Source organism: Amphiura filiformis, chromosome 5, assembly GCF_039555335.1.
Source record: "Amphiura filiformis chromosome 5, Afil_fr2py, whole genome shotgun sequence".
In the NCBI taxonomy this organism is placed as follows: domain Eukaryota; kingdom Metazoa; phylum Echinodermata; class Ophiuroidea; order Amphilepidida; family Amphiuridae; genus Amphiura; species Amphiura filiformis.
The window spans coordinates 6,829,727-6,851,795 of NC_092632.1; the positions used below are offsets into that span (position 1 = coordinate 6,829,727).

Sequence of the window (22,069 nt, forward strand, 5' to 3'; positions counted from 1 at the left end):
GGTCAACAGGCTGTGTGGGTACACTAACTGTTGGATAATATGGTGGGCCAAAATATGGCTGTTGCTGTGGTCTATAGTCCATGTAATATGGCATAAACTGATCATACTGATCTCACGGGTGCTGGTCCCTGCATGTGTCTATATGGCTTCATAGGAGGTGCATCATCATGCACATGTCTTGGTCGGAATGTATATTCCTCTGGATAACTATTGTAATCAAGCCGTGGCCGGTTCACATCACGTTCAGATCTGTGGTCTTCCAACTTTGGCTGTCTAACTTTCGGCCTGACTACTGGGTATATATCTCTAGGTTTCGATGAAGCAGGAAGTCTATTTGGTAGCACTGGTACTTCTAAGTTCACCTGTACTTTCTGGTCTGACTCCTGATGATGAGGTACTATATTCCTATCATCACAATGCTTTATATTAGAAGCCAATTCAACAGTTTCTCCCTGTGGTTCAGGAGATATGTCTTGACCAGCTGCCATAGACCTGTCTACATGTACATCTGATGTAGGCCTTTGCATTCTGACATCAGATTTTTGCACAACTGGTTCCTGAATTTCAACCTTTCCAGGACTATCATTTTGATTATCAAGCCAACTTTATGCTTTTTTCGGCTGTCTATAGTAGATGGTAGAGGCGAACCTTCCTGACTACCTTCAGATGTACTGAGATTTTCATAAATTTCTAATTTGTTATTTTCTAATTCCAATTCTGCATCTATCTCTATAGACTCCTTTTGCTGTTGCAATTCCAGCTCTTTTTTCACAATCGCTTGTCTTTTTTGAACTATTGTTTGTTTACTCATTAACTCTGCTTTTACGCAGAGCAGCCTTAACAATAGCACTGCTAATACTACTCTTTGATTTTCTGCTAACTTTGCTTTTAATGCTAGCATGTTCAATCTGTTCAATATCCCCTGGATATTTTGCAGCCATATTGAGTCTATTTTACAATAAACTGGCTTGTTTACTATCTCACTAAATCTGAGATGGTCCCTGAATTAAATTCAGAAACTTATTTCAACTTTTGTCAAGGGCAAGGATGAAATCCAGTCAAAACAATGATTAGACTTATCTAAGTCCAAACCCATGCAAGTTAGACCTAGCCTATTTAGGTCCACTATCAGCATGAACGCAAGTCTTGATCAAGTCTAGCGCCAGCGTGTTTCAAGTGAGCTGATTTTCTCACAGCGCTGTGACTGAGCAGATTGCAATCTACACACCGGGCTATACACTGTCACTGTACGTGTGTATACCAATGCACTGATAATGCAAATGTACATGCACAATAAACTTTTAGTGAACCTCGGATTCTTTCTCGAAGTTCCTCTTATGTATGAGATAACGATCAAATACACCTTTTCTACTAATGTAGGGTCTAATTTCTGACTCGTTCTTGAGTCTATCGCTGCTCATTAGCGAACCCTTTTGTTCTATTCTTGACATCACAAATTTGGTTTGACATGACTCGAATGACCATTTTCCCAATACACGCAAGATTTGCAAATGATATGACAGCTAGGAAACACAATAGTACTTATCCGTTCTTGTTGGATCTCAGACTACAAGTGATTTATTTCCTGGCACAACATAATATCCATCCACTTATGCAATAATCGTAATCTTTACGTAATCTTTACTGGTAGAAAAGGTAAATCTACTCCGAGATGGTCAAACAATTCTGTGACTTTTATCTTATGATTTAGTGCATCTTTAGCTGGTAATCCAAAATAGAGGCGCCAGTCAGGTAAATTTCAAGACAGAAGGTGGTGGCTACAGGGGTGTTTCTAGATCTTAGTCTCATGATGATAGCAGCTTGTTTTAATGGAACTGCTATCAAAATCCCTCTAAAAAAACATGTGTGAGTGTCTCATCACCATAAAAAATCATATATTTGGGTCAAGTGAAGTATAGAAAACATATTTATGTAGGTTTCCTTGACCGACCTGTTCTTTTGAAATTTCTATGTAAATATGTATTGTGTTTGGTCCCCGGTCTAGGCGAATTTAGCTGACTAGCAAATGTGTTAACTAAGGTTTGCCTGGCATACCTACATACACGGCTATAACAGCGCGTGTGATTGTAGGTATGCCAGGCAAACCTTAATTAACACATTTGCTAGTCAGCCAAATTCGCCTCTAAAGACACAATACATATATTTACATAGAAATATAAAAGAACTGGCCGGTCAAGGAAACCTACATAAATATGTTGTCTATACTTCACTTAACCCAAATATATGATTTTTTATGGTGATATAGTCGCACATGGAATTTTAGAGGGATTTTGATAGCAGTTCCATTAAAAAACCCCGGTAAAAACCTGCTATCAACATGAGACTAGAAGATCTAGAAACACCACCGAAATTTTTTTGTTGGAATTTTGCTAGCTGAATCTTTTTGATGAAAGTCAATCTTTGACAAGATGTAACTTTGCTACGGAAAGTGCTATGAAAATAAGGTTTTCAGTTTTGGCTTTCTTTACTCAAGGGCTTTAATTTGATATATAAAATGATGCAGTTTGATGGCAAATTTGAATTCACCTGGCATACCTAGTGATTGGTCGAGAGCCGGGCATAAACAGCGTTTATGGCTTTATGCCCGGTGTCTCGGGCATAAACAACCGTTTAGTCATGAAAATATATGAACCCCTAATTTAAGCATTTTAGGGTACAATTACCGAATACCGAATAGGGTGCAACTTGCTAGACTTGAGTCCAGTCCTCGTTTACGGAGTTTAGGGTTAGGGTTTAGGGTTGGGGTAGGGCAGTCTTGTAATAAAACTAGTAGAGTTGCACCCTATTCGACAATCGCTCCCCTTTTAGTTCCCCATATCCATTCTACATTGTGAATATTCCAAAACTTGTCAATTTTGCCCTTCACCTTGAATTTGTTGTCTAACTTGTCTTGACATTCACCACATCTTCCGGAAGACTATTCCAGGTGTCAATCACTCTCTGAGAGAAGAAACTTCCTCAGGTTTAGGCCTTTTTGAGCAGCTGCTTCATGAAGAGTTTGTAGACTTTGACCACTTTGTATCCCCTGCTACCCACCCGCGTCCGACCACCTCTGAAATGCACCCTTATAATGGTGAATTTTCACATAACCAAATCCCGGGACCAAATCGCACCCCTTAATGGCAAAACACATGCAAAATCCTACCTAAATGGCGTAGCACATGCAAAAACCATATGTACCGTACCCTAAATGGCGTCAACTGAGAAATATCTAATTTATACCCTAAGTGGCGTAAACAGGAAAATGAGCTACTTTGATACCCAAGGTGTATTTTTGATGTTGCAGATCTATAGATACTAAAGAAAACATGCACAAAGGTAACAAGAATCAAATAAAAAGTGGTGATTTTTATCAAATTAGTGCAAACTCACTCAAAGAATAATATTACTAACCCTAAACGTCTAAGGATTTGGCTGAAAAAGGACCCCTAAATGGCGATGCCTTCTGAAAAAGTAGGGCCTACCCCTTTTTCAAAAAGACGCTGACGATACTGTGTGGTGAAAAACATACCCTTTAAGCTTTTAGACATTTTTCTTGGACGCGGGTGCATAGCAAGTTAAGTAGTGAGTGACTCCCCCGGGCTGGTGCCTGTATTGTGTGATATGGTGAAGAGCTCTTTTTGATATCTTCTAGTCCATTCAAGATTTTGAAAACTTCTTATACCAGGTCGCCTCTTAATCTTCTAACTTCTAGTGGGTAGAGATGCAGTTCTTGGAACCTTTCCTGGTTCTCTTAAACTTGGAATTAGTACCGTAGCTCTTCTTTGTATCTTTTCAATTTCTTTGATTGATGTCATCAAGTTATAAGGACTCCATGCCTGGACACAATACTCCACATGTGGACGAACATAGCCTAGCTTTATAATACAGGATGAAGAAACTCTCTCTATCGATGTACTTGAATGTTCTCTTGATGATTCTTAGACTGGTAATGGCCTTGTTGGCTGCCTTTGTACACTGCATTGATGGTTTGCAGTCATCTGTGATGTAGACACCCAGATCCTTCTCTTCTTTGGCTACCGGTACCATAATTTCATCTTCTCTTAGGACATGGGATCTCTCTGGGTAATATCGTTTCCTAGATGATGCATTTGCATTTTGATGCATTGAAACGAAGAAGCCAGGTATCTGTACCAGTCTGTGAGTTGGTTGAGATCATCCTGTATAGCATCGCTTCCTTCAGTGCTGTCTTTCTTGACCCTGTTGTACAGTTTGGTCAGGAAACATTTTGGTTGTTGACGTAACTACCTCTGGCAAGTCCTTGACGTACATATGAAGAGTATTGGCCCTAACACTGACCCCCCGGACTGACCCTTGCGGTACGCTGCTCATGACATCGGCCCAGTCTGACAGTTCTTTACTCACTCCAACCTGTTGTTTTCTATTCTGAAGAAAGTCCTTAATCCAATCTAAGATCTTTGCCAGAAATCCCATGCTCTCAGTTTGGAGGTGAGTTGCTTATGATCGACTGTGTCGAAGGTCTATCTATATATATCAAAATATTTATAGGTACATGTATACGCCGTAGAAGTGACGTCATAATCGGATTAACTACCATAGCAATAGATGAATACAATTTTTGAATAGACCGCCCTGCAGTACAAGCAGATTGCACCAATCACCTGTGTATATCAACAAATATCTATTGAATACAATACCGCTCTTTTCAAAGATACTTATCTTACAGGTGCGAGTGATCAGCCTTTCTTTGACATCTATGGTTCAATGCATCGGTACCGCGTGAACGTTGTAGTGCAGGGCAGTATAGTAAAAATTGTATTCATCTATTGCTATGGTAGCTATCCGATTAACTACGTCACTTCTATGGCGCATATGCATTTCTGTTAAGTTGAAACCATGACAAATTATCCGTCTGATGATCGGTATACCCATTACCCAATGATCGTAAGTGAGGGTATGCTGTGAAACTAGTAGTAACTGTTGCCGTTTCCAGAGGTCTATACTTTGAATTTGTTTCTACGCTCACCTGTAATGGGTTTGAACACTTTTAATTCCAAAGTTAGTCACCTGAAAAATTATATTTGTTATATTACGCCCCCAATATTTATAGTGGTTGAGCACTTTCGACTACTTTTGGAGTAGAGGCTGTGCTGAAGGTGGTTTTGCCATGGTTCTGATACCACAGAATGTATACATGTACATGTATATGCATTTCTGTTAAGTTGAAACCATGACAAATTATCCGTCTGATGATCGGTATACCCAATGATCGTAAGTGAGGGTATGCTGTGAAACTATTAGTAACTGTTGCCTATTCCAGACCTGGATCCACGCCTGCTAAGGTGGGGTGCACAGCATCACCGTGAGGTCAATAATTACATTTGTACAGACAAAATCACGTGGAAATGTAAACGCACCATCAGGCGCTGGATTGCAAATAAGCTGAATTAATAAAATTCACCTCTAGCGATATCTTTCCATTCCAGAGTCATAATCCTATTGACCAGGATAATTGAAGCTTGCACTTTCTCATTGTATCTATAGAATTTATTGAGCCACACACCACACCAAGTTTAATTCATACAATACATACAAGAGCTTATGATTTGAAAAGATTGCCACTTGACGATAATTTTATTCATAGCATGTTGAAGGTTTATGTATTTATGGTATTTATTCCCAGCTATATAGGCCTAATGACAAATGTATGTTGATGGTGCAGGTCTGAGCTGAAATGGGCTATGCATGGCGGTGTTGAATTCTTTTGATACTATTATTCTCAAACAGTTGAGTCTACAAAACATTTCTGTTTTGGACTATTTGTGTGCTTGTTTCCCAGACATATTGGATTATAATTACAAAGATTATTTTCTATGATAACTCAATTTTAAAAAGAGTGACTGCTGTTGGTGTATTAAAGTCCCATGTGTAAATGTTTTCTGTTGTATCAAATATGTTCTAATTTAGTAATCTTTTCCCCCAATAGGACACTATGACAAAACCCACTGAAGATTATCCAGCTGAAGTAACAACTACCAAAATGGATACCAGTGATGGACAAGAGGAACCTGTCACTGAAAAGGAAAATGGAACCAGCAAAAATCTTGAGCAGGAACGAATAGCAGATAGTCAAGGAAAGGAAGCGATAACTGAAAGTGATCAATTTGTAGCAAGGGATTCTGAACTCAAAGAACAGCAAGGTGATGAAAGCCAGAGTAGTAAATGTGAAGCAGATGTAGCAACAGAAGAGTGTGGGAAAGGGTCTATGGAAACTGACAATGTGGTTACAGAGACAGAGGTCAAAGGTAAAGAAGAAGGAAAGACAGATGTTGAAAAGAAAGAATCAGATAAGACAGAGGATGTCCAAAGTAAAGGAGAAAATACAGATGTCCAAAGTAAAGTAGAAGAAAAGGTAGATATTGTGAGTAGTACGGAACATGTTTCAGATTTGATCAAACCAAATGTTGCTGATGAAAACACTGCAGGTAAAAGTATACCGAGTGGAGATGTTGCAAGAGCAGTTAGTTCCTCAGAACATCAAAAGGAAGAAGTGATTAAAGAGGATGATAAAGATGAAGCTGAGGAATCAATGGAAGTGGATGAAAACCAGTCTGTGTCTGCAAGTGAAATCAAAGAAAAATCAAATTTGACATCTCAAATAATGGATGAGTCTGAAAAAATGTTGGAAGGTCAAATACCGGATGAAAGTAATTCAAACCTATTCCAAAGATTGGAAACTGAAAGTAGACCTTTTGATGAACAAATTTCCCAAAGTCAATCTGGTTTAAGTATAGATCAATTTGGCGAAGTAGAGTCTGAGATGAAGAGTACAAGTATGACTGGCATAATTTCAGATGAAAATAATCCTGTGAAATCTATAGATGCAGATGATAATGCAGTTGATGTAGACCTTAGTGAATGTATTCAGTTAAAATCAGACAAAGTGAAAGGTGCAAGCCCAGAGGATCAGACTGGAGTTGAAACCAATGATGGAGATGGAGAGGATATTGGTGAAGAGAAAGAAGATGTCGCCCAAGGTGATGATGGAGAAGGGAACCAAGGACCAGATGATGATGATATTGGTGAACCACCTGCAAAAAGGAAGCGAGATGCAGATGAGAATGTCACAGATGAGACAGCGACAGAAAATGGTGCTGATGGCGTGCAGGCAAATGGGACTCAAGAGAAGAGTATGGTACAAACCATGGCAGATACTCAAGCGTAAGTGTTTTTTATTCAACATATTTAGTTGTAAGCCTATTATTCATGGATCCTGGGTTTCCCTACTGGAAGTCAGTTTGCTTGAACAGTAGATACATACAGCTTGGAGGTTAAATCCATATCTCCTTTGTTACATGCAATATGCTTATTATATTGTTGGGAGGAATTTGAGTCAAACTGACTGGTACAGAAACCTACAATCTTGGAAAAAAGTACTTGGAACACTTGGTACACGTTGTCGTAATTCCGTGCAGAATTTGCAATGATCATGGCAATGATGTGTATTTTGGTTTTGAACAAAAATGACATCTACTACAATTATTTACCCTCCCCCTCTCCCCATCAATCAATGTTGGAACACTTTTTTGGAAACCTGCTGAAGACATTGGCATTTCCCAACATTGCACGGGGGAGAGGGGGTGTCAGTTTTTAGTTCTTGACACACAAAGTGTTCCAAGACTTATTTCCAAGATTGTAGGATCCACACATTAAACGGGGGTTCCCAATCTTTGGGTTGTGCCTACAACTTGGGGTTCAGAGCTGGAACCGCCATATATATGTGACCCTGTCAAACTTACTGTGTATATCTGAGATGAAATTAATGATACACAGCCTGAATGTGATTATGAAATTGCTGACCTACATGAACTATTTGGAGTGAGCAACTAAGGACTGGGCATGATGGGGTTTTGAATCACAGACCCTGTGCATAACTCTGCCTAATGGCCTAGCACCTTACACCTAATATGCCAATACACAGGAAAGTGGCAGGAATACCTGCTCCGTCCTGAGTTAAGATTATGTTTGTTATTATGGTTATGGCATGGCTCAAGTATGATATTTTTCCTATTTAAATAGGAATTTCCATTTGTTTATAGCCAATATTTATGTGTTTTGTCTATTTCCAGCCTGATTTTGGGCTTTTTAGCCCAATTTTACATTGCTTTTCCTATTTTTTCACTATTTGCTTATTTTATTTTTTGGGCAAAGGATCAATATCATGCATGGTATATCCTGGGTGCATATGATCCAATTTAATGTTGACACACAAGGGCAAGAAATCTCTGTGCATTGTACAAGCTAAGTGGGAGAAGTCCAGCCTGCGACCTGTGTTAGGGAATTTATTAAGAGCCCTAACAGTATTTTCATCTTGCCTTTTCAATTGCAGTGGATTTGGGTTAGTAATGCCAGCTCAGAATGTATTTGAATACCAGTGGCCACAAGATGGCGGTGGAGAATGGTATTTTGTACAAGAACAGATCACCGAGTATCTAGGAGTCACTTCCTTTAAGAGAAAATATCCAGGTGAGTAAGTCCTTCACACACACACCCTACCACCCCACCCCCACACACACACAGTTCATACATTGCAACAAACAGGTTTCTGGCTAGTCTAGGATTCCTAAAGGCCAGAGTTCAAATTGTGTTGCATACAACAATCAGTTACCTGACTCCCTAATTCAGATTGGGTATACTTTGTGATTTCTTTGAATAGCTTTCCACTGCACAATAATGTGACAATGTCGACACTACAGCCATCTTAAATATTATCTTGGTTTTGTCATACAAGGAGAAAAGCACACAGTATGTCTTTAACCAGGGTGATGAACAGCTGATGCATTCCATTATAAATCTGTGATATTACTGTTTTCAGATATTGAGCGCAGAGTTATGCCTGGTAAAGAGAAGGACTTCTTGAGGGAGAGAGGAGTAGTATCGGAGGAGCAAGTCACACTCGGTAAGGGGTTTCTTTCTTTATTAAGTAGAAAATTTGCTACACTCAACTTCGAGGCTCATGCAGAAAAAATAGATGTTAAAAATGATGGTCAAACTAGTCTTTATTATTCTATGCAGTTATATGCCAGCCCTTCAGCAAGGTCACTGCATTTCCATGGGAAATAAATTTTCAACGTGGGCAGTAAGACATTTATAAAGTGATCTACAAGGAACACAGTGCTGTACAAAAGAACAAATAAGAGTCAGGCCAGTGTGATACACAATTTCTGATATACTGGGGTAATTAAACTCAAAACATGGAATAAGAATGTTTGAGTGATGGGCCTCAATGTGAGGTAGAAAACACCATGTGTTACAATGGGACCGCCCACCTTTAAATGTGTTATATTATCAAAAAAAGTGACAAGTAATTGAATAATTAGTTGTTTTCATGTTGTAAAACACATAGGGCCAACTTTCTTGAATCCACTAATCCCATGAATACTACCTGCGGATTGGATACAATAAGGCAATTATGCTTTATTGAGCCAATCAGCAACATGGTAAGAATGGTGGTAGGGCTGATATATAGGATTGCAGAGCTTAAATATCTAGAAGCTGTATTTTAATTGGTCACTAAGATGAATATATCCAGTAATTGACCAATCTGAACACTATGAGAAAGGCAATAGTTCACATGGGGTTAATTAATGCACATTACTATCCTCTTCAAGTTACTAATGGAAACTTGTTACTACTTGGACTTTAATAATATTTTCTTTATGATCATGATTTGTTTATGACAGGTTTAACAGCATTAAAATCAGACGATATCTATGACTTGATGCAGAAGGAATACCCAGATAAATATGACGATTACATCAAGATAATGAGAGAAAAGGAACAGCAGTCTATCAAGGAGAGAAATAAAAATTATGGCAAGGTATGCAATAAGGTTTTGAAAATACAAACAAGAGATGTACTTGAGCAGTCACAGTGGTATTCTGATTTCTCTTTACTTTGAACAACTGTTACTTGATAAATGATTGAGACTTGACTACAAATATAAAGTCTACTCAAGTTTAAAATGCAAGTTATATCTATAATCAATGTTTAGACATCACGCTTCTAGGTTCCTTCCATAAATGTAAAATTCATTTCATTGATCATAGTTTTTGTAATGAAGAAATAACAAAATGAAGTGAGAGCAGCCTTGAACAATGGGTGTTGATTCCAAAGTAGATCCTTGGTGGAGAAAAAACTCTACATACTCTTTCTTCATTATTTACATTACATTAAAGCCATAATATACAATTTCGGTAAAATTTAAATTTTTTTTAGTTTTCACCAAAAATAATGTAATGATATTAGTAACAATGTCAGGAGGTTGTCCTGGTCATTTTAAGTTGGAATAATGAGGCAAAATGAAAGAAAACCCACTTATTATCTTGGCCGCTATGGGGGATTAAAAATGTCTTATTAAGACATAGTTCAAAATGGCTCCATGTCCTACAAACACAACATATTTGACTGATTCCAATTCACCTTTTGGTAAATCCCATAACCCTTTGCGAGTACACCTGAGAACTCGTCATTTGACGTCACGCCGACTTGCAATACGCAGTAACGATGTTCGATAAACGATGTGCGTATCGGCGCAGATTGGCGTGACGTCAAATGACGAGGTCTCAAGTGTACTCGCAAAGGATTATGGGATTTACCGAAAAGGTGAATTGGGATATATGTATATTGCACATATGCCAAAAATCAGGTTTGAAAAAAATTAACAAAATTAATTTCAAATTATCAAACATGGCTTAATTATAATGATAGGAAATATGCAGTAGAGTTGCAAAAAGGGTGTTAGGAGTTATTATTTACAGTATGTTGTCAAGCTTACAATGTAGATGTCCTACTTTAGTGCCTTGGCAGGGAAACCTGGGAAAAAGAGTTAAAAGTATAATTTGTTTTCTCTGTTCTTAAACCAGCCTGTATGTGATGCCACCAAGATGAAAGAATACCTGAAGAAAGCAGCCAAGCAAGCTGCTGAGTACAACAGTTTGCTTATGAGGGAAAGAAGAGAAGAGAGACAGTATTACTTTGACATGCAAACATTGGTAAGAATAGGGATCAGAAACAGGTGTTTCTATAGTAGCACCACACCTGTTAACCTTGAATCATATCACAGAGCAATTTATTAGTTAATTTTGACCTTAAGGAGCTTTTGGAAACTGTTTATCCACAAAAAGAGCCAATGTAGTTTAATTCAAATCGGTTTAAGGTCTGAGCTAATAACCAATGTAGTTCAATACAAATTTGGTTAATAGCCCGAGCTTTTGATCCTATTAGGATCTTTATCAAAGGCAGAGTTTAATTTTGCCACAAATCTCAGAATGTGATGAAATGTGATTGTAAAAATGGAAAAACATGCACAGGTGGTTCTTTTTGTGCACACATGTTTGTATTTTTCATGATTTCCCAACATAGATGACCTTTGCACTAATTTACACTTCATTAATATATTTTCAATGTGTTGCAATTTCATCTTAAATTCTTTCTGAAATGTTTAACTGTTTTGAATGTTTTACCGGAATTTTCTAAATTATTCCAAACAATAGGGCCAGTAATTTGTTGTGCTCACAGCATTTTCAGAAAGTATATAGTAATTATTCTAGTTTGTACATGTTATTAATAGTAATAAGGTTATACTTAGCAAATAAAGGTCCAGTGTTGCTTTTATAATGACTGTTAGATATTATTCTAATGGCCCACTTTTAAAGTTATCTTCCAAATAATTGTTTTTTTTCAACTAATTTTTCCCCATAACAGACAGTGCATGTTCCAGCCAACAAGATGAGAAAACTAGACAAGGACTACACCAAACCAGGACCATATCCGGTTTCTCTCATTCCTGGACAATTCCAGAACTATTATCGCCAGTAAGTTCTTGTTATTTTATACTGTGATCAACTCGTAATAGACCAGAATTATTCTGGTCGATTTTTAAGCACATTTCGTAGGTGCTGCACTCAGCTGTGAGTCCTGTCTGTCTATTCCAGATGTATATATTTTGTTGGATATTTTCAAAAAATGGTAAACTTAATATGATAACATTGATTCTCTTCGTTTGTAGATATACCTCAGAAGAGTTGAAATACTTCCCCATATCTACTGCCCTCTATGGTCCTGCATCACCACGCAGACAGGATCACTATGCCCAGACGACAGAAGATCAAGATGCAGCATCAGATGATGACAGTATTCCAGTAAGTTCCCATCTATAGGATATGATGTTTTCTCTCTCCCTCTTGGTGCCTTTAATTCAAGTGGCCATTTTAAAATGACCGATCTTTACCCATTGGACATAACAAAACTCGAAAATGCTGTACTGTGCAAAGGAATACAGGTAAATATTGACATTTCTGGAAAAAAAGTTTTGGTTATTTCAGAATTTTTAATTATGATTTAAAAGTTTTTTAAATGGTTCACACTTCTTAACTGGATTAAAAACATGCAAGAAGATATATAATATCCCCACTCACATCTTATTCTAAGACTTCCTGACAAGTTTATTGTGCAGTTTTGACTATTTAGAATTTCAACAACAAAAAATATAATAAAACAAAAGGGTTTTTCCACCAACCCACCCCTACCCCAGAACTGTTCAGAGCAACCTACATGTTGCTGGTGCGTGTGTTACTTGCTGTGAATAATGAGAGACGCTGTTTATACTATTTATCGTTGTCTTCATGCAGGTTAGCCTTTCAGGAGATGAGAGTACTGGTATGGATTCAGGCAGTAGCAGTGGTAGCAGCAGTGATAGTGATTCTTCTAGTGATGGTGAACAAGGTGATGATGCTGATGGTACAGATCTACCACTACCATTACAACCTCCTAAAGAAGGCAGGGAAGTACCAATGGATGAACAGCCTAAACAACCAGCATATGTGGTAAGAATTTATCCCCTTCCATTTATAAGAATTGGAGGGTTGGTTGATTTGTTGAAACTGTTGCTCCATGCAGCATTTGGGGAGGGTGGTGAATAGAGAGAATTGACCCCACCCCAACACACACACACTCTTAATACAGCCTGGATTACCAGCAGTCATCAAAAGAAGGGATGGATGTATCGAATGAAGACCAGCCTAAACAACCAGTCTATACGGTCAGATAAGGAGGGTGTAAAGTAAGGAGAAGTGCATCATTGCAGTAGGTAGAGCAGATATGTAATTTGCATAGATCTGCCTCATTACAGTAATACCTGTATCAGGCAATCACAAGGAATGCAGTGTTTTTTGTGACGTTACTTCCTCCACTTATCACAAAAGTAATTACTAATATATCAATCAGAAATCATTATCATGCCCTAGTATCAATCGCAACCAGTTGGCTTGATGGCAATTTTGACTCTACATCATTGCATTTTTAATCATATACTCTGTTTGCTAGTACGATATGGGCATTTGTGCCAATCATGCACAACATCAAAGGTGAAATCCATACACCTATGGAAGACATGGCCTTAACCTCCCCAAACCAAACAGGGAGTGTGAATCCCTGTGCAGGAGATTAAGGCCAGTCTTCCATAGGGGATGTATATATATGGATTTCAAATGGCCCAATTGTATTGGTGGTTGTGAGCTTGTCACTGTGCAATTGGCAAGGGGCAGTCATGATATCACCTTGTTAGGCATGTTCACAAAATTTTCAAGTATGATATTTCACATGGAAATTATTTTGTTTAAAAAGGTGATTATTTAACTTAAAAAATGAGGGGTCAACCATGTCTGTAGGTCAAAAATTAGCGAAGTTATGGGCAAATGTCTGTTTTAAAAAAAAAACATGTAATGCATCATTTTTCACCACGGCGATCCATTTTACACAAAGGCGATTTTATTTTATGAAATCTAACTTTCACTGCATGCTGACTTCTGTATCAAGGATAAAGTACCGCACATTTTAGACTACGTCGTCAAGTTTCTGGTGTCCAAATTTCAAATTTTTGTATTTCCCTTTTTGGATTGAATGTCGCCCTCTATAATAAGGAATGTGGACATGTCTAACCTTGTCAGCCTACTAAGATAATTGCATAAGTCATTAAAAAAAATTTTTGAGAACATTTGTAATTTTGAGAACAAAGTAAAAAATATTTAAAGCATTTAAACATATTTATTCACCAATCAAGAACATATGATAATGATACAAATTATAGGAAATAATCTGAAACAATTCGGGTGATTACGTAATGATGCACACTTGAACCACATTTTGTACTTTGATCTCAGAATTACTAAAATGATGTGGGCTTTTATTGTAGCAGGGTGATGATTTAGTAATGCATTCATAGATTACTGTGCTTTTCTCTACTCCGGTGGTTTATTTTTTATTAATTTTTAATAATTTTGCATTTTTAGGGACAAAATGAAGTGGTAGAGAGCTCTCAAATCGTGTGGTCCAAAAAACTGAGAGAAATTTAATATAAATGTGTTGATGCACAAAAAGACTAAAATGTAGTGCAGTTTTGGGCCCATCTACAACATGCCAAGTATGATTTTCAAGTTTTCTATAAAGTTTAAAAGCATGTATGTTTCTGGTGAATACCACTCCTGTCTTTTGCTCTGTAAATGAACTCATAATGTTCCTAAAATTACCAGTTTTATGTGATTATTATTTCTGGGCATGCCAAATGCATTTCTTATTTTTCAATTTCGTTTAGCAACCTTATCAAAAAGTGCATGTCACCCAATAAATTAAAATCTAGCAACTAATTTTGTACGTTTGCTAAATAATCGCATGCGGGTGTTTGTCCTGCATTTTGACACCTCAATCACTACCCTACGACACTCCTGAGAAAAGATATGAATGTTTAAGTAACACGAGGTCGAAAAACAAAAATTGCAAAGACGCCTATTCAAGTTTTCAGCATAAAAGAACAAAACAAAAAAAAAAAAAACATGCAGATAACATTTTTTGTTTTATACTTGCTGAGCACATTTCAGGCATCATACTGCCGCTTCCAACTTCACTTGAGATTAATCTCTTTTTCTTTCAGTACTTTGTGTGTCCACCGTTAGCTTCCCTTACAGCACCCACGCCGCGCTCATGCTCTTAATGAGGCGTCAATGTTACCTTGCTCAATTCCGCTCCATTCATTGATAACGATGCGACGCAATCCCACCAGAGTTGTCTGCCTTTATCTTCTTGTTGACTCATCTCTTGAGCTGATCCCAATGGTTATCCAAGGGGTTAAGATCAGGGCTTCTGGAGGGCCACTCAAGTGTCTCAATTGAATACCTGAGTGGAAGAAGGGCCCAACTCCACTTTTTTACAAAAATTAGTTATACCCAGCATTTTATTGGCAGCAGACTGTTCTTCCTTGTGTGTGAAAGATGAACCAAAATCCACTCTCTAAATAATCTTCCACGTACACTTAATCATGGTTTTCATGGAAGAAAGGCCCAACTCCATGGAGTTGGGCCCTTCTTCCACAAATATTGGATTAAAGAGGAATTCTGTTCATCCATGAAATCTGCTTTTCAATACAATAAACTTTCTTGCTAACGTATTACATGCTTCTATTTGTGCAATTAATGGATAATTATCAAATTTCTGTAGCTATTTATAACACATCTGCTTACGGAACTGGGCCTCGTAGTATATTAGTGGAAGAAGGGCCCAACTCCAGCTCAGTATTAAGACCTGTACCGCTGCCATGGAAACATGATATATAATTTCGAATGTATGTAATATTGTATGTTCATGTATTAAAGGTCCCCTGAAGATGAAAACATTCTGTCTATAAAACTTTTCCAAATATTAAGTTTTTTCTTAATATCTCAAAAACAGTTTTGATGGAGTTGGGCCCCTCTTCCACTCAGGTATTCAATTCTTCTTTGGTAACATATTGAACATACAGTATCTTCCAAACTGCTGTAATCATGACCTGTTTGAAATCCCTTTTCCAAACCCGTCTCTCAAAACGTAAATGTCTTAGTACCCACTCACCTTTGTTTTTGATCATTCATCTGCACAATAAGCAAAGGATTGTCCAACATGCATCAATGAAAATGCCTTAAATTCAAATTGAAAAGGCGGGAATAATGAAACCGTCTTCGATCAGTGAATCAGCTCTAAAACCATTGAATAGGCTTCTTTGCAATTTTTATTTTTCGACCTCGTGTTACTTAAACATTCATATCTTTTCTCAGGAGTGTCGTAGGGTAGTGATTGAGGTGTCAAAATGCGCAGGACAATCCCTCGCATGCAATTATTTAGCAACCGTACAAAATTAGTTGCTAGATTTTAATAGTGGGTAAATTTCCTAACCATAAAGAAACTTTTTTTGCGTCGTTTATATACAGGCATGTGGCTATTATAACCAGCCAACCAACCAAATAGTTATTACCAAAGTTACAATTTCTGAATTACCCACTTTATCCTATCAAAATTGAGATTTTGACAGAAGTTCTGTTTAGATGTTGTGAAAACCACCCATACTTTTCTATGAGTAATTGTGAAACATGTTTTTGCATATTTAAACCACTAGTTCAATTTAACTCAAAACTTGGGAATCGATTATGTTGCTACAGGCTGCACAAATGAATCATCTGACCACTCTTCTTTCTACAAAATTCTACCAAGTGTTTGTTCAACATGATTGCTACTACAAATCACGTCACTTATTCACTTACTCTCTCACAGTGACCCACAATCACACAATTCAGTCAGAAATTTTGGCTTGGATCCTAGAAAAAGAGATGCCACTTTCCTTCTTTTGCCTGAACTTTCCATGCTTTAATTTATCTTCAGCATGTTTTGGGGCTTTTTATCCAATATTTATGGTGTTATTTGCAGCTTTTTGAGCGATCTAAGTGGTATCTCTGGATCCTACTACACTCACTACACCTAGCATGATTTCTTGTGTGTACATTTTTTGATTGTTATCACTTCACTCTCTCTTAGCCCAAGAACATTCCAGATGCCATATGTGGCTTGTGCTTAAAGGATAAAACGACTAACAAGAAAGGCGAACATGAGGAACTTGTACACTGCTCACAATGTGATAATAGTGGTAGGTGTTCACTTATTTTACATTAATTAATTAATTAAGTTTTGCATAAATAAATAAATAAATGAATTACTGAAGTAGAATTATTGGAAGTGACTTATCGATGACTTTTAGGCTAAAGATTTCAGTAGTAACTTAATTTGTGTAGGGAGAAAGCCATTAACTTTGAATCTTGAAAGGATGATTGGAAAGAAGTATAATTCTGATTGTGGGATAGGCTTTTACGATGGGAATTCATAACAATTAGTGGGTTCTAGAAAACTTGTCCAACGGCGAACCCGCTAAAAACCCACTAATTGTTATAATTCTGATATCTTTTACACCAGCTTGAACAAATAAAATACTGGGTAACAGACTAATGTTTGACATCTACAGACAGCGGATATTTATGATATCAGTAAAAATACACATTTAAATGTAATTTTGGCTAATGAAATACATGTACAAGGAGAGCAGGAAGCTTTGTGGAGAGGACATTGCATTTTTTTAGGTATCAAGTCAGATAATGTTGTTATTGTAGTGTCAATGAATAAATTTATTTATTTTAGAACAAGAAATTGTGTTCCTTACATTACATACATACATGTAGTTCAGCTCTTTTTCAATTTTTCTTAAAGCCTCACCTTGGATTAGCAAAATTTAAGCTTAAAAATAATCTGATATTGATTTATTATAATTAAAAAGCATAAAGACAAAATATTTATAGAGCATAGGCTAATATTTTTCTAAATTTAGAACACCAAACCAAAATTTCAATTGCATTTATTCTGCAAGCATTTTGAGATTTATTTTTGTTGGAAGAATGAAACTATCATTTTTGCATATGGCCGGCTCTTGGCATTGGTGCATGGCTTTGCACCTCATCTGCAAAAAGACCTATTATATCTGAATCAATCCATGCCGGCGCATGCATGTATGTATTGTAATCCATGCGCATGCATGCATCTATGTTATGTTGCTTTTTGCAGGGCATCCTTCTTGCTTGGAGATGACTGAAGCTCTTGTCAAAGTTATTTTATCGTATCCATGGCAATGTATGGAATGCAAAACCTGTATGCATTGTGGCGATCCAACACATGAGGTACAGTACTTGTTTGTTTTTTGTTTGTTAATCTGATTGTCCTATGTGGAAACCATAGTAGATGTCTTCACGTTACCATAATACATCACAACTGCACAAATCACAGGGAGCGAATCCAGTTGCACCTCGTTAGTTGTGCAATGCCATTATTCAATTCCAATACCTCATTTACAGGTTTTAGTCTCCTGTGAATTGATGAGGTCACTGAATCATTTTTATTAAGTGCACAACCTTTTTTTTGCCATTGTAGTTGTCTATACAAATTGCATATAGAAACACATTGCATTCAGTGCCTCACATCAGGTCGTTTCAAGTTACTGGAATGGTTTATAGAATTTATATCTGAAATCATCGCTATGAAATAAAAACATGCTTATGCAACTAACAATACTTGACATAAATTTTGGCACAAAGTGTAAGAAACATTATGAGGTCATCTTGAAGTAGCTGACAGAGAAGAAAGACTCTCTCTCTTGCACTTGCTGACATGTATCTTGTTAAAGAGTGAGTGATATTGGCTTCATTAGTGCATGCTGCTTAATGGAGCTTTGTTGCATAGTCAGCCAATCAGGTTACCGCCCAGGATTGACGGTCTGCTGTTATGATTATAAGACGAGCAACTTCACCACTAGGGGCCCTGTTTACACATTGTATGTGCACCATGGGCAAGAGAGTACTGTGCTACTCGGCCAGTTAGTGAAGTATTTAGCAGCTGATGTGTGGACACAACTTCTTTGTACTGAAAACTAAATGTACACAGGGCTGGGAAGATTTCTGGGTATTTTGATTAGTTATCTATGCTTTAAAATGGTAGAAATTAGCAATAAAAAGGACTACGTGTTATGTCCATAAAAGGCTGCTAAATTTCCGTAGATGTTATATGCAAAATTAAACTAAACCCTCTTTTACTGATTAAGTTTTCAGAATTAATCCTGAATTTGGGATATTGTTTTTAAATCTTGTCAACCATGTACAAAAAAAAAATCAGAATTTTAGGATTTTTCCAGAATATTTTACTTTACCTACTTACATCCTTGCTCGTCTGCAGTGGTTCCAAAGGATAGTAAAATCATGGTAATTTTAGCTACTTTTAGGCCCTCCTAGTTTTATTTTCACTATATTTGGTCCCTTACATAATGGGCCATTTTCCACTTTTCCCTTTTTTGAGTATGAAAACCAAACTTTGTATCAAGACACCATTTCCCCTCTATGGAGATATGTTGTGTCATGTCAAGTAAGATACAGCTTTAATGAGTATATTTTATTAATTTGCACTCTTTAAAAGTAGATCAAGTGGATTAAGAAACTACATTGCAGATTCTCTCGGTCGGACATGCGGGAACATTGTCCCCTTTGCACAAGTGCACGCATAGCAACCAGCTCGAGGAAGGGGAACTGCACATGCGCACACTGGTTTTACAAGGCTTTTTCCACTATGTGACATCAGCCCGACCGAGAGAATGAAGATCTTGGATGATATATGAATTAGTGTTGCAATATATGAAAATTATTTTCAGTTTTTACAATTTGGTCATGTATACAACCTGCATCCAGTAACCATTAGTGGCCATTAAGTGGTACTTGTCAGTTTGTACTGATTACAAACAAGATTGTTATATTACTGAACGTTTTGCATCAGGACTGTTATTGAAAAGTAAACTCAAATTTTATAGTTCTAATCCAATAAAACAGAACTTACTGTGAGTATATCAAATCTATCCGATTTCTTTTTCATCACTGATCTTGTTGCCAGTTGGTTTCTCCTTCAGAAGATCATCAAACACATGAGATTATATTTCCAGCCAGGCACCTCCAGGAACAGAGATGAGGGGCAATATAATCTAACTCACATTTTTGACAATCTTTTGAAGGAGCAACCAATTGGCAACCATGTTCCTGAGTAACTGGAGGTGGTTAACAGAAGGTTGTCACAACAACATCAGTGTTGAAAAAGAAATCTTGATAGATTCTGATATGTAAGTGCTGTTTTACTGGACTAGAAAGTATGAATTTCTTGTGCCATAAGATTGTTACATCCCAATGGTACTTTGCCCCTACCTAATCTGTACAGTAGTTTGCACATGCACACGATATAACAGCAATCTTGTTTTTTTTTGTTTTTTTTTATGTTTCAGGACAAGATGATGTTTTGTGATGACTGTGATAGAGGTTATCATACATTCTGTGTGGGACTCAAGGACATCCCTACAGGTAAGATGGAAGCAACTAAGAGCATAAATGATGGTGTCATATTTAAGGAAATATGATGACTTGTGATTGAGAGTAAACCCTAATCTTTTCATTCCTGCTTGAACATTTTGAAAACAACCTTTTTGGCAGGAACACATTATATAAACCTTGTCAAAGTCTAATCTTCCCAACTGATGAAAGATGAACTTCAGGTTTTATGACCCAAGTAGCAAGATGACGGATGACTGTTAAACCCACCACTGCATACAATATAGCAACCAATGTCCAGAAATATGTAATTTTTGTCTAGGTCTGCCCAGGACCCAGGCTTTGCCCAGACAGGGTGTTATCTCAGGGGTCTTGTGTCCAGGAATGCACAGACATTCAAAATCAAAGCAAAATTGTCCTGGTCTGACTACAATTGTCCAGGACATGGAATTGGTTCCTTGCCATGTCAAACTGACTGTTAACAGAGCTTGATATAAAGGGTGTCGTAAAGATTTCTTCAAGTGTCATACACATAGCTATATTAAGTGCACCTTTGATACCCCAATTGAATTGTTTTGTTGTTTCACAGTTTATTTACTCTTTCTTTATATTTTGTAATTTTCAGGAAAATGGGCGTGTGAAAGCTGTACCACAACCAGCACTAATACAACAGTAACTCTGACTACAGCTCAACTACCTCTAGAAGAAGCCACATTAGAACCTAAACAAGCCACATTAGAACCCATCACAGATGCAGCAACAACAACCTCTTCTGAATCAGCTGCCACAGAGTCTGAACCAGCACCAGAGTCTGCTGTAGAGTCGGGTGCAGAGGTTACTCCAACAAAACCACCACCTGGAAAGAGGCCGAGAGGACGACCACCTGGATCAAAAAATAAGGAAAAGAAGGATAAAGGCACACCAAAGGAGAAGAAGACACCAAAAGAGAAGAAGGAAAAGGACAAAGATGGTACGCCGAAAGCAATAAAGAAATGTAAGTTGAGATGATGAGTTGCTTGGTAGCTTTAGGGGTCATGGATATAAACCTTGAGTAATAGCAGATGTAAATAATGGTTTAGTAGGACTGCATTTTGATGACGTGTTACTTTGTTTTAATCAGCCGTCATCCTTAGTGTTGCTTATAGAACTAGGAAACACTTAAGGTAAAGATTGACATTGCATCAGTCAAAGTTACTTGGTCATATCCATGAAATCCTACAAGCTAAGCAATATCATTAACATGTATTGTCTTTTATTTCCTTTTTGGGTGGGGTAACAGTTTGTGTATAATAGACACTTGATGTGTTTATAGAGGTAGTCATTGTAACGTCAATTCCGCCATCTTGTGGGTACGGAGAGCCTTGTTGCTAAGATCACCGTGCTGACGCTTGACTGAAGAGGTGCGTCACACGCTGCGACTTCCGCGTATTCGGGGGCGTAATGTCTAACGCATGACATGCAGAACGGCAGTACCCACAAGATGGCGGATCCTGTGGAAAGGCTGACGGTCTCTATTATAGAACAGTGTGCTGTGGTATTATGTGACAGATGTCGAAGATTTGTCAAGTATATCCCAGTTAAGATGATGCTGACAGTATTGAGACAATTTTAGAATTGTTGAAATGTTACATGATTTTTTTCCAATGGATATATTTGCCATGTTCGTGCATGAAAGGGGTATGGGTAATATCTCCCTTACATTGAATTATAAAATTATATGTCCCAAAACATATCTCATTTAGCTTAAGTGAGTCACTGTGAAAAATATCATGAAAATAAAAGGTTATACTTTATAAAAAAAAGCTAGAAATGAAAAAAAAAGC

The 22,069-nt window shown here is 37.4% G+C and overlaps 1 protein-coding gene across 10 annotated transcripts in view; it reads left to right on the forward strand.

Annotated features, from left to right (window-relative positions):
- Positions 1 to 22,069, forward strand: part of LOC140152539 (uncharacterized) — a 50,950-nt gene that overhangs the window by 11,713 nt on the left and 17,168 nt on the right. For all 10 annotated transcript variants that reach the window (XM_072174912.1, XM_072174913.1, XM_072174916.1 and 7 more), the window contains exons 2-13: positions 5,969 to 7,203; positions 8,372 to 8,508; positions 8,858 to 8,941; positions 9,726 to 9,862; positions 10,908 to 11,036; positions 11,749 to 11,858; positions 12,053 to 12,185; positions 12,675 to 12,869; positions 16,882 to 16,990; positions 17,956 to 18,068; positions 20,204 to 20,279; positions 20,872 to 21,240. In XM_072174912.1, the coding sequence (XP_072031013.1) occupies positions 5,969 to 7,203; positions 8,372 to 8,508; positions 8,858 to 8,941; positions 9,726 to 9,862; positions 10,908 to 11,036; positions 11,749 to 11,858; positions 12,053 to 12,185; positions 12,675 to 12,869; positions 16,882 to 16,990; positions 17,956 to 18,068; positions 20,204 to 20,279; positions 20,872 to 21,240 (2,827 nt within the window). The remainder of the gene's footprint in view (positions 1 to 5,968; positions 7,204 to 8,371; positions 8,509 to 8,857; positions 8,942 to 9,725; positions 9,863 to 10,907; positions 11,037 to 11,748; positions 11,859 to 12,052; positions 12,186 to 12,674; positions 12,870 to 16,881; positions 16,991 to 17,955; positions 18,069 to 20,203; positions 20,280 to 20,871; positions 21,241 to 22,069) is intronic.